This window comes from Hyaloscypha bicolor (genome assembly GCF_002865645.1).
Source record: "Hyaloscypha bicolor E unplaced genomic scaffold K444scaffold_83, whole genome shotgun sequence".
Classification (NCBI taxonomy): domain Eukaryota; kingdom Fungi; phylum Ascomycota; class Leotiomycetes; order Helotiales; family Hyaloscyphaceae; genus Hyaloscypha; species Hyaloscypha bicolor.
This window is the reverse complement of record NW_020194585.1, coordinates 487364-504479: the sequence shown is the minus strand read 5'-3', so window position 1 is coordinate 504479 and position 17116 is coordinate 487364. Positions and strand designations below refer to the sequence as shown.

The 17116-nt window shown below is 49.3% G+C and overlaps 6 protein-coding genes across 6 annotated transcripts; 3 read left to right on the top strand and 3 right to left on the bottom strand.

Annotated features, from left to right (window-relative positions):
* Window positions 1-1206: 1206 nt before the first annotated feature.
* Window positions 1207-4075, top strand: K444DRAFT_529775 (glycosyltransferase family 1 protein; the record flags this gene model as incomplete). Its single annotated transcript, XM_024874841.1, has 5 exons — window positions 1207-1922; window positions 1975-2097; window positions 2148-2261; window positions 2312-3076; window positions 3127-4075. 5 exons carry the CDS (start codon window positions 1207-1209, stop codon window positions 4073-4075), a joined length of 2667 nt encoding a protein of 888 aa, XP_024736492.1.
* A 1256-nt stretch (window positions 4076-5331) lies between these two features.
* On the top strand, window positions 5332-8885 carry K444DRAFT_723233 (acetyl-CoA synthetase-like protein; the record flags this gene model as incomplete). Its single annotated transcript, XM_024888584.1, has 7 exons — window positions 5332-5530; window positions 5592-5773; window positions 5843-7324; window positions 7373-7437; window positions 7489-7657; window positions 7707-7985; window positions 8037-8885. The coding sequence occupies 7 exons, from the start codon at window positions 5332-5334 to the stop codon at window positions 8883-8885; spliced, it is 3225 nt and encodes a 1074-aa protein (XP_024736491.1).
* Window positions 8886-8911: 26 nt separating this feature from the next.
* K444DRAFT_529785 (uncharacterized protein) lies at window positions 8912-10219 on the bottom strand (the record flags this gene model as incomplete). The annotated part of the gene is made up of 1 exon (XM_024874843.1): window positions 8912-10219. One exon carries the CDS (start codon window positions 10217-10219, stop codon window positions 8912-8914), a length of 1308 nt encoding a protein of 435 aa, XP_024736490.1.
* A 437-nt stretch (window positions 10220-10656) lies between these two features.
* On the bottom strand, window positions 10657-11852 carry K444DRAFT_561965 (S-adenosyl-L-methionine-dependent methyltransferase). Its single transcript, XM_024876967.1, has 3 exons — window positions 11724-11852; window positions 10924-11670; window positions 10657-10873 (listed from the first exon to the last, which is right to left on the bottom strand). Exons 1-3 carry the CDS (start codon window positions 11772-11774, stop codon window positions 10832-10834), a joined length of 840 nt encoding a protein of 279 aa, XP_024736489.1. The 5' UTR covers window positions 11775-11852; the 3' UTR covers window positions 10657-10831.
* A 972-nt stretch (window positions 11853-12824) lies between these two features.
* K444DRAFT_561964 (Dehydroquinate synthase-like protein) lies at window positions 12825-14207 on the top strand (the record flags this gene model as incomplete). The annotated part of the gene is made up of 3 exons (XM_024876966.1): window positions 12825-13247; window positions 13306-13793; window positions 13859-14207. Coding segments are annotated over exons 1-3 (1182 nt in total), but the record flags the coding sequence as incomplete, so codon positions are not given.
* Window positions 14208-14877: 670 nt separating this feature from the next.
* K444DRAFT_643367 (uncharacterized protein) lies at window positions 14878-16268 on the bottom strand (the record flags this gene model as incomplete). The annotated part of the gene is made up of 2 exons (XM_024884853.1): window positions 14878-16043; window positions 16097-16268. The coding sequence occupies 2 exons, from the start codon at window positions 16266-16268 to the stop codon at window positions 14878-14880; spliced, it is 1338 nt and encodes a 445-aa protein (XP_024736487.1).
* Window positions 16269-17116: the final 848 nt, after the last annotated feature.

Genomic DNA, 17116 nt, shown 5'->3' with positions numbered 1-17116 from the left:
TTTTCGTGCTTTGCGCTCTTCTTTTAATTCGTAGTACATTTCGGCACCGAATCCATCGCATCTTTTCGGTGATTCGCTCTCTTCGTCCGTGTTTTCTCCGTCTTTCGATTCGTAATTGCATTTCGAGGCATCGTTGTCAAATCCGCACTCGCGCCCGTCATCCTGTCACATCCACAGTTGCGCTCATCACCCTCCTCGCCCAACTTGTCTGATTCTCCCAACTCAGAGATGCCCTCGTCCTAGTCTTCCGGCTCAACGTCTCCGTCGAGGTACACTGGCAACACCTGCCAGTACCATGCTGGGAATTTGCTGCGGGCTCCTTCGTGGCGCTGCTTCTGGACTCGCCAGCCCTGGGATCAATAGTATTGATGGGCCAGCCTACCCATCTCGCGTCGATGGGAAGGGATGCTGGTCCTCAACTGACTTCTCAACTGGCGATTGTTAAGGAGTGAAGCTATGAAGGAGCGAGGAAAGTGTCGTGGGAAACGGATCTCGCGTCGTAAAAGCAGCGGTCAAAATGATGTAAGCAGCGACCCGGCCTTCCTAGCCTCAGGAGTGCGCCTAAACTCCAGGGACGTTTCCTCTATCCTTTACACTTCACTTCCACCAGCTTCCTGATCTTCCGGTGTTAAAGTCAAGACCAGTTATTGCCTTCATCGTGATTACTGCTCAAGCTACCGTAACACCGACCCGTCCAGCCCTTCGGCACCTTCGGGCATATCGCCTCGCGAACAACCCCTGGAACGGGCGCATGCGGCGGCCGTATCGCTGGAGCGTCATTCCGACCACCGATAACGAAGGAGAAAAGTTTGACTGCCTCAATAAGGATCGATCGTGTATAGTAAGCACCCTGCAGGGCCCGAAATCGCCTCATCCCCCTGAGGACGTATCGGAATGCTAGGAACCGCGACTCTGCGCTCGGTGCTGAATAAATGATTTCAGTGGCTGTCGGGCCTCGATAAGCTTCTCACGCCGCAGGCCTTACCGCAGAGAGTTTAGCATGGGGCAATGGACATCCCAGCGGATCGCCTTGTCATCAACTACGGAGTACACGACAAATTCCCTCTTGTTCACATGGCTTTTTCAGTTTGGTCCCGTGGTATATGAAGTAGTCTTCTAAAGCCGGGATTCCTTCTCTTTTCCACTTCTTCCCTTCCTCCTGCCACTCTTCCGTACTCTTCACCCCTTCTTGCGAACGTCCCAGACATGGCGGACGCCTCACTACACCGCGTCCACACCGTCAACGAGCACTTCACAGCCAAAGCTGATATCCTCAATGATGGCCGCGTCAACATCCACCTCACTGAGGCCTCGAAGTTGGCAAAGTATTTCGAGCGGACGACGAAGCTCCGGAGAGGCCGGGATCCCGTTGGAGTTGAACTCACCAAGAACAACAAGAAATATGTCTCTAATTTTCACTCCGTTATGGGAAATTTTAATGGACTACCGCGCATGAACATCGCAGTCCACATCGTGGGATCAAGAGGTGACGTCCAGCCGTTTATTGCCATCGGGAAGGTGTTGAAGGAAAAGTACGGCCACCGAGTCAGAATTTGCACCCATCCCGTTTTCAAGACCTTTGTGGAGGAGAATGGGTTGGAGTTCTTCTCCATTGGAGGTGACCCGGCGACGTTAATGGCGTATATGGTTAAGAATCCCGGGTTGATGCCGGGCATCGAGAGTCTGAAGGCTGGAGATGTGGGAAAGAGACGGGCGGATATCGCGGAGATTTTGGAGGGCACTTGGAGGGGGTGTATTGAGCCTGGAGATGGGTTGGGTTCGGAGAAGGTAGGACCTCCGTTAACGAGAGAGGAGGAGGTGGATAGGTTATTCATTGCGGATGCGATCATTGCAAACCCGCCGAGCTACGGACATATTCATTGCGCGGAGAAGCTGGGGATTCCCCTGCACATGATGTTCACGTAAGCATCCCTTCATTGACCGCTTTGGCAGAGAGTTAATCTCGGCCTTTAGCATGCCGTGGTCGCCTACTCAACACTTTCCTCACCCGCTGGCATCAATGGACAGAAACGAAGCCGATCCAAATTTTGGCAACTACATTTCATATACGATGATGGAACTTCTAGCCTGGCAAGGGTAATAAATGTATTTCCTTCACCGATGAATCTTCACTGACAAGAAACCAGGCTTGGAGACGTCATCAACGGCTTCCGGATGAAGACATTAAATTTAGACCCAATAAGTCCGCTCTGGGGACACATGCTTCTCTCTAGGATGAAAGTTCCGTTCACATATGCCTGGTTTGTCGTCACAATTTCGCTGACTACATTTGGTGAGCTAATATGACCAGGTCATCGGCATTAATATCCAAACCATCGGATTGGGGATCCCACATCAACATCAGTGGCTTCTCTTTCCTCAATCAAGCTTCGTCTTACACACCACCCGAAGACCTCATGGCATTCCTAAACGCCGGGGCACCACCTGTTTACATCGGGTTCGGATCGATCGTCGTCGACCACCCCGACGAACTTACCAAAATGATCTTCGCGGCTGTGAAGCAAGCTGGTGTACGAGCACTCGTGTCGAAAGGCTGGGGTGGACTTGGAAGTGATATAGAAGTACCAGAAGGGATATTTCTACTCGGAAATGTCCCTCATGATTGGCTTTTTCAATATGTCTCAGCTGTCGTTCACCATGGAGGAGCTGGAACGACTGCGATTGGAATCGCTATGGGGAAGCCAACAGTCGTCGTTCCATTCTTTGGAGATCAACCATTCTGGGGTGCCATGGTTCACAAAGCGGGAGCTGGACCGGAACCTGTACCGTTCAAGAGGATGACAGAAGAGACTCTTGCAGAAAGTATCACCATTGCCCTAGGACCTGACGTGCAAGCAGCAGTGAAAGAAATGGCCAAAAAGATTACGAACGAGAATGGCGCAGAACAGGCTGCTCTTTCCTTCCACAACATGGTCAACATCGACTCTATGCGGTGTTTGATTTTACCTGACCGAATAGCTGACTGGCGGATCAAGAACACCAATATACGGCTCAGCACACTTGCAGCATCTGTCCTCATCGACAATGGAATATCCAGTCTCGAACGCATGAAGCTGTAAGTGTCTACTTCCATCTCATAAATGCTATCCTGCTCACCACAAACAGTGTCAAACATCGAGACTGGTACGTCGACGAAGGCGCTGGAGATCCAGTGCTGGGTGCCATAGCCGTAGCATCAGGCGCCGTCACCGGTGCAGTCACGGCCGTAGCCTCCTACTCCCGCAACTTGTCCAAAACAATCCGCAAACGCCCCGCCGGAGACTCGGCTTCCTCGAGCTCCAACGAAAGTCCCCCGGTGCTGGCATACACCGCCTCCCTCGACTGCGTCTACAGCCATAACCCCGTCACCCGCGCGAACGAGAACTACAGTGAGCAGCGCGTCGAGAACCTCGCCTTCAAAATGGCCGCCAAAACCCTCCCAAACTACACGGATAAATCGAAACACAGGAAAACTCACTCTTGGTCCCCGGTTCATAGGACTTATACGGGCTCGAGTCATTATTCTACTCCGAGCCGTGAGCATGGGCGAGTCCACGACGCAACGCTGGAGACGGGCCATTTCGCGCAATCGATGGTCGTGACTGGTTTGCGTGTCCCAGTGTCGTTCTTTTACAACCTTGCGAATGGCTTCCACAACGCGCCTTGGGTCCTCCTGAATGACGACACCGTCCGTCGTCGCGACAACATCACGGGTCTCGGGTCCGGCGTCAAGGTCGCCTCTAAGGAAGTAGTTTTCGGTCTCTTTGATGGCGTGACAGGCCTTGTTACGCAACCCTACTACGGTACGAAGAAAGATGGCGTGGTTGGTTTTGGCAAGGGTATTGGGAAGGGTGTAGGAGGGTTGGTGTTCAAGACCAGCGCTGCGGCGTTTGGTGTCACGGGGTACACATTGAAAGGCGTGGAAAAGCAGTTTGAGAAGCGGTATTCAAGAGGGTTGAAAGCAAATCTGATTGCGCAGCGCTTGAAGCAGGGGCTTAGACATTTTGGAATGGCGACGAAGGAGGAAAAAGACGAGATTTTAAAGAGGTGGGGAGAGTTGGGGCTTACAGTCTAAAGTAACGTTCTGTTGACCGATAGGGGAGCTTCGAAGATGAAGTGTGCATTGGAGGTGTTTAGCGATGGTGAGGTATGAATTTGGAGTTCCGGGGAAGATGCTTGGAAGTAGAGTACCACGAAAATATACCCCTATTCCAAAACTCTCATTCGTTGACTTCATCCGAACCGTTGCGCATGCCACCGAGAATCGGCACCTCAGACCGAACATCATTACTCTTGGGCACTTCAACAGCGATTCGATCACTCAAAGCAAACAAACTACAAACCCAGCAACCATCACCTGAGATAAAGCAACAGTCGGTCCCAAACACCTTGACTCCAGCAGCATCAGACCCCTTCGTAGGTGTACAGCTTGCATTGAGGGCCAAAGTCTTGGATGCATTGATCCTCTTTATATCAACTTTTGTCAGCCAATTTCTTGGTTGCTTTCTGTTCTGGGAAAAGGGAGAAGGAGACGAGAGCGTATTAGTATGGATATGGAGAGAGGAGCTGAATAGTGCCCCAGGAAGGAGTCAATCAGCTCCAGGTTGCAGAACGGAGGATTATGCAGCAGCCTCCGCCATTTCCAGCATTCGTTTGCTGCGTGTTTGGAAAATGAATGCGCCCCTTAGATCAAGCTGTGTAACAGTTTGGAAAACTGCGATGGGCCCCTTTTCAAGCGATTCAAGCTACAGGAAGGGCTAAAATGAGATCGCACTTATCCCCGAATGATTGCAGCCAAGGTGAAATCGAAGAGAACTCTTAGATAAAAGGAAGCAGATTTTGGTAATCCGGGCACCGAAAGCATTCAACGAGCTCAGCATTTGATGCTTACTGATGATGAAGTTGATGTACCTAACGTCGGAATTTACTTATCGTTCTCTCCTCGTGTGTATCTCTTCAAGAAGAGCGTTAAATTTCTTCATACTTGAAATCTACCAGTGCGAAGCATATTATTTTGACCTTAGAAGTTTGAGGCGAGTGGTCGGAGTTTGTGTGCTCCTTTCCAAGTTGAGGTGGGGTCCAGCTGTCAAGTCATGACGTTTAACATTTCTCCCGAAACCACCAATGGCCTATTTTCACTTTCCGATGATAATCAGGAAGCGGTCTAGTAATTTAAATTGCTTTTGATTCCTTCCTGTATTACAGGATTCACATCTGGCTTTTTGTTTAGTGGAATATAACTTCTCAGCCGTGGTTTCTGTGCTCAAGTGCGACTGGCCTTCCTTGGTCTTTCTTCCAACCACTCCCCGAATAAGCGAGAAATACAACAAAATGGCGCCAGACGCACCTTTTACGTACTTCACTTGTACACTTGGACAAGCAGCAGAGCAGAATAGGGCGCTACCACGTGACTTCGGGACTGCTACGGAGTTCATTGACCTTCAAGCTCGACTCCATCCTGACAAGCCTGCTGTTGGTTTCCCTTTGCCAACTTCTGAGAGTAGAGAAAGTTGGGGCTGCAATATCTTTTGTGAGTTCTGTTTTCCGTTTGAAAGAAGACGGCCAGAGTGCTGATTTTTGACGTCGCTTAGCCTTCAAGGACTTGCAAAGGGGTTCTGCTGGAGTGGCGAACTCGCTGAGGGAACTGGTGCAAACTAACCGCCCGATTGAGAGACAATTTTGTGTGGGTTTAATATGTGGGAGTTCAGAGGATTTCTTATTCGCATGGCTTGGATTGATGAGGGCTGGGTTTGTTGTGCTGCTCATTGCGCAAGTCAACTCCTAATTCCAAGATTTCTTCTATTTCATTTGAAACTAATTGTCTGGCAGTCCGCAATGCCAGCCGGAGGCTATTGCACATCTGTGCAAGTCATGTGAGGTTTCAACGTTATTTTACGATCAAGTTTATCACGACCTCGCTCGCTCAGCAACAAAAGCCTTGCCTGCTTCTCTCGTGGCACACATCCTCCCATGGCAACAGTCTAAAACACCACTCACCTGGATTACCAAGAACACTCCACCGAACCTTAACTATACGCCTGTATGCCAGTCAACATCCGAATCGACCGCATACATCCACCACACCTCCGGTACTTCAACCGGACTCCCAAAGCCCATCCCTCAAACGCACCATGCGGCAGTCGGTGTCCTACCCCTCCTCTCCGGGTCGTCTGCCGCAACATTTACAACTACACCACTTTACCATGGAGGAATTGCGGACTGCTTCCGTGCCTGGACATCCAATGCACTGATCTGGCTCTTTCCCTGCAGCAGCGTACCAATCACAGCACAGAATATCATCTCCTCGCTCTCCGTCGCCCATCAGACAGCTACTCAAAGTATAAATCCCGTTGCTAAAGTAAAGTACTTCTCAAGCGTGCCCTATGTTCTCCAAATGATGGCTGAGGACAAAGGCGGCCTCGCCTGGCTCCAAAAGATGGATATCGTCGGCGTCGGCGGTGCAGCACTCCCTGATGGCGTAGGCGACACACTCGTTTCCAATGGAGTAAATCTTATCTCCCGCTTTGGCAGCGCAGAATGTGGATTCCTACTCTCCTCACGCCGGAATTACTCCACAGACAAAGACTGGCAATACCTACGACTCCCGTCCCCAGGTCCGTATCTCAGATTCGAGAAACAAGATGATGGATCAGGACTTTCCGAGTTAGTAGTTTTAAAAGGCTGGCCACACATGGCCAAGACAAACCGCGAAGATGGAAGTTTTGCAACGAGTGATTTGTTTGAGCCTCATGCTGAGATCCAGGGGGCGTGGAGGTATCACAGCCGGAGTGATAGTCAGATTATTTTGATCACGGGGAAGAAGTTTGATCCAGCGCCAGTGGAGGATGCGATTGTTGCTGCTGTAGGGGAGGTTAGGGATTGCTTTGTGTTTGGCAATGGGGAACGGGTTCCGGGTGCGTTGATAATTTTGAAAGACGATATGACTGCTTTGGTGTGGGAAGAGGAGGTCGAGGAGAGAGTTTGGGAAGTGATTGAAGAGGTAAATTCCAGGGGTCAGGATCATACGAGGATCTCGAGGGAGATGATAGTTTGGAGAAGGGAGGGAAAGTTGGAGAAGAGTAGTAAGGGGACGGTGTTGAGAAGTGCTGCTGAGAAGACTTTCGCGAGTGATATCAAGGCAGCCTATGCTAAGGATACGAACAGCGTCCCGATTTCAAACTCCGGAAGCAAGAGTGCGAAGGAGATTATCCGGGGAGTGGTAATTGGTGTTCTTGGGGCGGTAGAATTGCAAGACCAAGACGATTTCTATCAGCATGGCATTGATTCTGCGAGTTGTATGAGAATCAGAAACCAGCTGGGGAAGGTGAGTCCCCTAAAGCAAATAAAGAAGTCTTTAACTGATGGTGACCAGCACTTCCATGGCAAAGAAAAACCACTTCCCTGGAATATTGTGTACGACTGTGGAAATATTGAAAGGTACCTCAGGTTTTCCTATGATCTGTTGCGTTGATGCTGACCTGATCCGAGGCTGGCAGAATTTCTCTGCAGTTGGCAAAGAGGAGAGGAGGTCGACGAAAGTGAGACTAAAGAAATGCTCGATTTGGTCGATCGATACTCCGTCCTTTGTGAGCCCGCCACGAAGCATCTAAGTGAGACCTTTTCAAGCTCAAACAACGGGGTAAAGGGAGAAGTCGTGGTAGGTTGAGTTCCACTTCAACTGCTGGTCCTGACTGACAAGGTGACAGATTTTGACAGGAGCTACCGGTGCTCTGGGTTCACACATCCTGTCTCAGCTCCTAGCCAGCCCCTCCGTAACACAAGTCTACTGTCTCGTGAGACCCAAGGACACTGAAACCGCGAGCGAAAGAGTCCTAGCAACTCTGAAACAGCGATTCCTTCTCGCTCTTTCAAAGTCATCACTTGAGAAACTTCAATCCTTGCCTGCAAAGCTCGAAGAAGAGAATCTTGGTTTCAAGATGTCTGTTTACGAACAGCTGCGAGATAGGGTTTCTACTATCATTCATGTGAGTGAATAATCGTAAAAGCTGTTTGGTATACGAGCTCATTTTGTCTAGGCTGCATGGCCAGTAAACTTCTCACTCCCACTCCGAGCTTTCGAACATTCACTTCAGGGACTTCAAAACTTACTCCAGCTCTCCAACTCCTCATCGAGATCACCAAATTTTGTTTTCTGCTCAAGTACTGCTGCAGTACTTGGTTCGAACCACCCCGGCGTCATCCCAGAAACAGTTTCCACATCCCCTGAAGATTCGGATACTTTGGGCTACTCGAAGAGCAAATGGGTCGCTGAAACGATCTGTTCTCGAGTTGCTGAATCCTGCAACAAGGAATCGAGATTCAAGGTTTTGAGAATTGGTCAATTGACTGGCGATACGGAACACGGCGTTTGGAATATGAGTGAAGCATATCCGCTTATGCTCAGCACTCTTAATGATCTTGGTTGTCTTCCCAGAATAAATGACAAGTTGAGCTGGCTTCCGCTTGATGTTGCAGCGAACGCTGTTTGTGAGATTGCTTTGGCCGATAAGGAAAGATCTCGGGCTTCGACGAGTAGGAAGTCTAGTGAAGTGTATAATGTTGTCAACAATGACACCACCACTTCTTTCATGGACCTCCTTGGCTGGCTAAAGGAGATGAACAAAGATCCTTTTGAGATTTTGGAATCAAGAGAGTGGTCAGAGAGGTTGGAGAAAATGGAGAGCCATCCAGCGAAAGCACTGCTTGGACTCTGGCGGCCAGCGTTTGAGGGCAGCGCTCGCGAGGATCTGGAGCGAGTCGCCACATTTGACACCACAAACGCTAAGGAGGTGAGCCAAACAATGAGAGGCGTTCGTCCAGTTGATGAGAAATTATTCGCAAAGATCTGGAAATGGGTGGAAGGAGAGATGGCGAAGAAGACTTGAAACTCAATTGAATTCTATCTTACCCTTCACGAACATCGAAACAACTTCGTCGTACTGACATTACATCTACTCCACAAATCGCCTCCCAGAATACTAACCCAGAACATGCCAGGCCAGTAAACAACGTATAACCACCACATCGGCCACGGATCCCAGATCTCGTATGTGCCGTCTTTCCAGAAGAGGAGGTGTTGGAGGAACTCGGTCCAATTCGCAGCCATCTCTGCCATGCTCATCTTTCCTTGCAGTAAGCACAGTATGGGAAGCAAAATTCTTGTGACGAGATCATGACCAATCCAATAATATCCCGGCGTGTTAGAACATGGAATGGCAATGCCTTTCGTCTCTCGTTCAGAAACCCCATCATCTAAAATCGCCAAATACGCCTCCGCGACTTCCTCACTCTTCTCTGCGAACAAGACTGCAGCAGTGTGTGCCCGTGGGTTACACTCAATAGGGAATATGCTTCGCATCAACTCCTCCACGCTCCTCCCCGTCCCATCCCCGACATTATCATAAACCAAAAAGTCAATACTGAAATGACCTGTGAATTCCTCTCCCATTTTCACAGCGTATGTCTCCGTATACTTCAAGAATGCCTTGAAAAGAGATGATCTAGGGTCCATTGCACGATAATGCATAAGCAGCTCAGACGAAGAGCAAGCAGTGAACGACTTGATACGTCCTCGAATCGCAACACTATGGGTACAAAATTCTGGCCCAGAGATGAATTGCTGCAATACGAAAGGCCTCGATGGTGACGGTTTGAGTACCGCGATATGTCTCCTCGTTTTCGCTTCCGTAGAAAGTGGACACAGCGTCATATCCGCCCTTATCGAGTCATCCGTCCCGGTGAACTTCATAATATACCTCTTCCCATCCTCCCTTTCAACGCCCGGATAGAGAAATGAAACTGCATCCCTTTCAGATCGAATCGGATATGTCTCCGGTACATTCAGCCCAAGTTTTTTGGTGTTTTCGATGAACGAATCCTTCTCATGAAGTTTAGAGGTGATATCAACAGAAAATTGTACAGCTTTACAGTTGGTAAGTTTTTCAAGTACCTCCTTCGCCTCCCCATCTTCAATCGGGGCCGCGACGCCGGAGCAGCTAACCCACAACTCCACGCCCTCTTTTTTCACAATATCCACCAAATCCTGTACATACTTCTGCGCTCCTCCTGCACCCGGATTTGGTTTTCTAACTCTGTAGAACCGGCAGAGTGATGTGGAGAAGCGACCACAGACGGGGATATAGTAAGGTTCGAAATCTGCACCGATGACTTTATGGCCTGAGCGATAGAATGAGCGGGCAATGGTGAGGCCCTTTGACATCCCGAGGCCGGTGACGAGGATTGTTCTGGGTGTGAAGGTGGGCGAGGATTTGGCGCGCCATTGCCGGGTGTGGCAGATCTGTTTTGTGGTATAGCAGAAAGGGGAGATGAGGGTGCTGATTATGGCGATGAATGTAAGGAGGGGTGTGAAGAGGGCAGTGAGGAGGATTAGAGAGAGGTTTTGGAGGATGTGGAAGGAGATGGGAGAGGATGCGTTGAGAGGCATTGTTGCAACTCTTGACTCGCGTGTAGGAAATTTGGATGGGAAGAAAATACATGGCTTGAGTTTCACACGAAAGTCGAGTGACTTACGGTGCTGAATTTTGAAATTTACCATTACACATAGGTACCAAGGTGCTCAGAGTGGTGGTGGGGTGAAGTGACGTTGCAAGGTACGATACATCGAGGACGTCATGACATGGGAACTAAAAAGAAGCAGTAACCAGCCGCGCCTGACTAACATTTGATGAAGATTCCAGGGTATCTCTGTGGGGCTAAGTAAGAGATCGTATTAACAGGCGACTGTTTAACAAGTCTGGAGCACTCATGGTGTAAAATTAGAGCAGAATGAGCTCAATCAACATTGAACCGTGGAGGAAATGTCCATGTCTTCTCAAGCCGGCACCTCAACACATCTCGTGATTTCAATCCCATCCTAAACTCGCAATCAGCAGTGATTGAGATGCGAAATAAAGGGAAACTTACAGGAACTCCAGTAGGCTCAAAGCTATTCACTAACCGACTCTCATAAACAATCTCCGGATTCCCCTTAACCTCCATACTCAACTCCTCCACACCCCCATATTGCTTAGCCGCTCTATCCGAGAAACCCTCCGTATCCTTCTTCTCCTGCTTCTCCGCCACCCTCTTCCTCTTCTCCTCCACCGAACTCCTCACATACTCCAAATATGGCGGATTGCCCGGCTTAATCACATTATCTGCCGCCAAAATCGTACCTTTTTGAATGAGACCAAGACTTTCGCAGAGTTTGAGGTCAGTGGTGTATGCTGGTTTGTAGTGATCCAGGAACATCATGTCGATTTTCTTGACTTTGCCTGCGACCAGCAGGATGCGGATTCCTTCGTTGCTGGGCCCGACGACCATCTCGACGAAGTCGGACAGACCTGCAATCCCGACGAGGGTTTTAATGACCTTGGCAAACTTGGGGCTTCGCTCAAGTGAATAATATTTCTTGCCTCCGGCGGCTCGCTGTGCATGTGCAAATAAGATTGTAGAGTAGCCGCAATAACCCCCCAGTTCGAGCATGATTTCTGGTTTTGCTTCATGGATTAAATCGGTGACGATGCGGCCCTTGTCTTCTCCAACATTCATGAGGTATTTCTTGGTGCGGCCGAACTCATCGATTGCTTTCAAGACGGCGGATGGTGAACCTTGGACATTGGGCTTGGATTTCACGAACTCGACGAGCTCTTCTTCTCTGCCGTCGTCGAACTGCTGCTGTCAGCAGTGTTGAATACGGGATACAAGAAACGAATCGCACTTACAAAGATATCTTCCTGGGCAGCATATGCTCTCTTTTCATCGAAATGGGGCATGTTTTTAATCCGCCTTCTGCGAAAAAAATATTATAATTGATTTGATCGCTGCAGAAACTCGAAAGTGTGGGAACTTTCTCATGTCGGGGTTGACGCGAAGGATACCAGATGGTGGGGTCGCGGGGTCTTGGTCATTCCTGCCGGGGAAATTTTCCCTTTGCAGCGAAACCACCAACTCTAGTACTTCAGCACCAATGCAGCTATTTCTCCCGGAGGTACCACAACTAATCCTGAAATCTCCTGAAGAGTGTGTAATTCTTACTCTGGGAGGATGACATCTAGAATTCTGATTGTATTCGGGTCTGACGAGGGTTGCATCATGACTGAGAGCTTGTGTCAACAAGGGGACTCTTGTCGGTTCTAAAATAGGGTATTTTGCGACATGGGATTCAAGAATACGATCCGGGAAGCATGTGGGGCTCAGCTTCGGTGTGGAGTAGTGTGACGGGATAGTGAGGGACCGTCGTAGATCTCGAAATAAGCTATAAGTCATTGACATCTTAGATTTGTTGCTTCGAGGATGTGATTGGCTGCGTCGCGGCCGTTCTGTTCCTCAACTTAAGTTTTGTTTGAAGGTTCAGGGGCCAGAAGATGCCTCCGAAATTCCGAATAGATTGATCTCGAGTTGCTGCTCAACTATGAGTGAGCTTGAACATGGTGATCCGTCCTTGAGAGGTGCATTCCTACTTGGCACTCTTTCGCCGAGGACAATTCTCATCCCTGGGTTCTCTTCTTGTCAATTCCCGCAACATAAGAACAACCGTTAACCAATGTTCTCGGACTCGTATCAAGGCGTATGGACTAGACCCAACCATACCCTCCAAGTGACCCACCATGACCCTAACATTTCCCAGCGCACATGAGGGCCGCTTCAGAAGCTCACCAAAAGCTCCGGAAATTTCCTGCTTCCATGAAACCTTTGCTATCATCCCAGGTGGGCTGAAATATGCCACAGAGAATACGTCGATGAAGTATTTAACATGCAATAGTGCTTGCTAGTCTCAAATAAGAAATCTATGAGCTCAGTACATTCAAGCACAGTACTCTTAAGCCGCATTTTCCAATCAATACCATCATAAGTTAACCAACCACCTCGCTTCTTGTGTATTGTCATTGCCTCGACGCAAAATGTCAGACCTCAAAGCCACTGTCAAAGAAACGACCTCAAACACCGGTCACACCGGTTTCCACGTCGAAGGCTACGAGAAAATCGAATATGACTTCACATTCATTGACGGTGTTTTCAATACTGAGAATCCTAATCTTGCAGACTGCTACAAGAAATGGAAGAGATGTCTCGCGGTCACAGACCAAAACATCTACAACGTATACGGACAGCAAATGGAGCGGTATTTTGAGCACTATGGACTCGAGCTGAAAGTCCACAAAACGAAGATTGGAGAGAAAGCGAAGACGATCCCCACGCTCCTCGGTATCGTGGACTCAATGAATGAGTTTGGAATTTATAGAAAGGTCCATCCATGCTTCCCTCACTTCCGCTTGAAGGACCAAATACTAACACTTCAAACAGGAGCCGGTTCTCGTCGTAGGAGGGGGGCTCGTGACTGACGTTGCTGGATTCGCCTGTGCCGCTTACCGCCGTAACACAAACTTCATCCGGATCCCCACGACCGTCATCGGGCTCATCGACGCCTCCGTCTCCATCAAAGTCGCCGTCAATTATGGCAATTACAAGAACCGCCTAGGCGCCTACCACGCCCCGATTCACACCTTCCTCGACTTCACTTTCTTGCGGACTCTTCCGACAGCCCAGATCCGTAACGGTTTCGCAGAGTTGATAAAGATTTCGACTTGTTCTCATCTCGATACTTTCAACTTGTTGGATAAGTACTGTGAGCAGTTGATTGAGCAGAGTTTTGGGAGAGCGGATGGCAGTTCGAGGGAGTTGATCGAGGCTGCGGATAAGATTAATCGGGAAGGCATCCATGAGATGCTGAAGCTGGAGACGCCGAATTTGCATGAGATTGGACTGGATCGGGTCATCGCTTATGGACATACGTGAGCCTCAGCCACCACCCCTCTATCTCACTTACGTTTGAAAATCATGTGCTAACGAAGGATAGCTGGTCACCACTCCATGAACTCGTCCCTGAGACACCTCTTCGTCATGGCCACGCCATCTCAATCGACATGGCCTACTCCGCAACTCTCGCCAATTCCCGCGGTCTCATCACTGACGCAGAGCATCGCCGCTTGTTGAACCTCTTCTCTCGCACGGGTCTCTCGATGGACCACCACCTCTTCAACGAGGAGATCCTGGCTAAGGGTACAGCAGCAATTCTCAAGACTCGCGATGGGCTTCTGAGAGCAGCAGTCCCAAATCCTATCGGCCAATGCACGTTCCTGAACGATGTGAGCGCCGATGAAATGAACGCTGCGCTGAAGAGACACAAGCACTTGATGCGAGAGTACCCGAGAAATGGCGAGGGGCTTGACGCGTACGTTGATGCAAGTGACACTGGATACACTGAGAATGCGGCCGAAGAGGAGAAAATTGTTGAAGCTGCAGCGAAGAAGGTTGGCAGGTCGAATGGAGTTAACGAGCATCTTAAGGGACACACCAATGGAAACACGAACGGGAGTTTGAATGGCAGTGCGAAAGTTAATGGAATTGCGAAGACGAACGGTGTCTTGAGCAACGGTATGAGCGGAAACCATGAAGACAGTCGCTCGAAGACTTTGGGCAATGGCATGAACGGGACGAAGGTCAATGGTACCGCTAAGGTCCAGGCGTGATATTGGCGTTTAGGGGAAAGGAAAAACTATCGCTGGAAGGAAATTTGTTTTCCCGTTAAAGATTATGCCTGCAAACAGTTGAATAAGTGTTGCCTCTGTGGCACCCCTGCTTCAAATTGACTTCTGTTGATAGCTAGCACTTCATTTTCTCGTGTGATTTGGCACTTTCCTGTCCATTTTGGACATTCACCGGTGACGAAGACTTCCATGGACATCGGAGGAGATATCAGGTCCTGAGGCTACCAAGTCGGCAGGTCGTGGCCCGCATTGCTGAGCCCCCAGAGTACTCTTTGCAAACCATGAAGCTGTCGGCGAAAGGACTTGAGCTGGGATCGCACATTAAGGTTTAGCCTTTTGCTGCGATCAAGTTAGTGCCTTTCGTCCTTCCAAGCCCTTCTTTTCCATAATAGTCCATTGGGTACACATCGTCATTCTCTTTCGCCCAATCCTCCTTTGCACCCAAGACAATCAAAGCTTCATATGGCGTCAACAGCGGTCTCGGGAATGCATAACCCCAATCAATGCTCAATCTTGGACATGCAACCTGCACCCAGCATTCCACATCATCCATCATCGCGAGCTTTCCGGGGAAGATCTCGCTTAACAGGAGATTGATACATGGAATTTCTTGATCTTCAAGTTTCTTTTCGATCATTGACATTGTATGTGGATTCCCTTGACGACCGAGAGAGCCCAGTATCAGTCCCCATTTCTTCGCCGACTTGGCAGTGGTGATGGCTTCTCTCCTCAGGGTGTGCATCTCTTTGTGGTCGTAGCTCTCTCGCGTGAGCTTTCTCGAATAGGGATCATAACGGTATGCTGGGATCGTAGGGTTATGTATCATTGCGCTCTCCAGATGAAACCGCCCGTCTCCAAGGTAAAGTATGATATCCACTCCATCTGTAGATGCGAGTCTGGGGGATGTGCACCCAAGAATTTCTCCTTTACTTAGAGGGGAAATCTGAGGAATGAGAATATTGTAGCCCGCTTTCTCTAAAGGCGCTCGAACTCCATGTAGTGTAGCATTGAACTGTATTGTCCCAACCATGGCTATTGTCTTCCCAGAAGGGAAATTCTTCTCTAATGTAGACAACAGATGTGTCGTGTCAATGCTGATATCAACGAACACGTATAATGTCTTGATTTTCGTGACGTCGACTGGAATCAAACACGAATGAGCGTAATGTACCAGAAGATCACATCCAAGAGCTCTTGCAGTATAGTCATCGATGCAGCATGCCCCATATGTCACGTCACCCATTATCAGCGTCTCGATACCGGGGCAAAATTGTGTGAGAATGTCTGATATAGTTGTCGCAAAGAGAAGAAGGCCTTCCGGCATCTGCAGAGCCACTTTCTTTGAACCATTTGCTCGTACTCGGTGGATAGTCTTGTGTATTTCGAAGGAGTAATTCGGGGGAAGGAGAGCAATGGCGGCGTTAATGTCCGGATCGTTGAGTATCTCAGGAGGGACCTGGTTCAGGGTTCGAGGTAACCGTCTTGGTTTTGATACTTTGGAGAGTTAGCAGAGACGCATTGAGCAGTGCAGAGAGATTCTCTCTCGCCTTCAATAGCACCATTGTGCTCCACGTTCCCGTTCGTCTCAGAACTGGAAGCCGCTGCTGCCCTTCTACCCACAAAGCGCTTCTTGGGTTGTCTTTGTGCGGCAACTTCTTCCAATCTCTCTTCCACGTCCACAGCAACACCCAGATCAACCTGAGCTCGATCGTCCTCCATTGTGCGTCGTTGCTGTTTTGCTGAGGTCGAGATGAACTTTTCTTCGAGGTTACCCCTCCATGATATTCACACCCCCGGGTAAATTTAGCATCGCAACTTTTCTTCATTCGCCCCTTCTTTCTCAACTCACTTCCTCTCTCCCATCACAACTTTTACCATTGATGTACCGGTGAGACTTTAAGGGCATACTACATAGCCTCCAACACTTTTGTCGCTCTCCATCATGTCAAATGGGTGCAAGGCTCAGACGGCCAAGTGGCCTCGATCACGTCCCTGTTAAGGAAATCGTCATTGTACCATTTGTCTTTCGAACATTGAGCGATGTGTCGCTTTTCCATTAATTCACTAGGGCATCGTTGAAAAGCTGGAGTTCACTTTTCAATTCACTCTATGGCGGCCGCGATGGCGATTCTTTTGAAGCGACATCGACCCGCGCCTTCGCACTTGATCTCAACCCCAAAGCCAACATCCGCATTCAATTGACTTCCCCAATCACCCACAAGTTCTGGTACGTTGCCATCGTGGCATCTCATAAATCACCCACCAGCTCTGGTACATTGCAATTGCAATTGCGAACCTCAGCATCATGGTGAAAGGCAAGAAGGGCAAGGGCGCGAAGGCCGCCAAAGTCGACGAGGGTGACGGCGAGGTCCCCGTCGAGTCGACCACTCCAAACTCCCGTGACCTCCAACCCTGCTCAGAAGAGCTTCGTATTTCGTTCAACTTCATCACACGCTTCATCAAGGAGATCGAGCAAATCGTCTCCGGCTCTGGCAGGCAAGACACCAGGATTCCATACAATGATGTCGCTCGAGCGCAACAGCTGTGCGTAGGGCTTTTGGAACAGA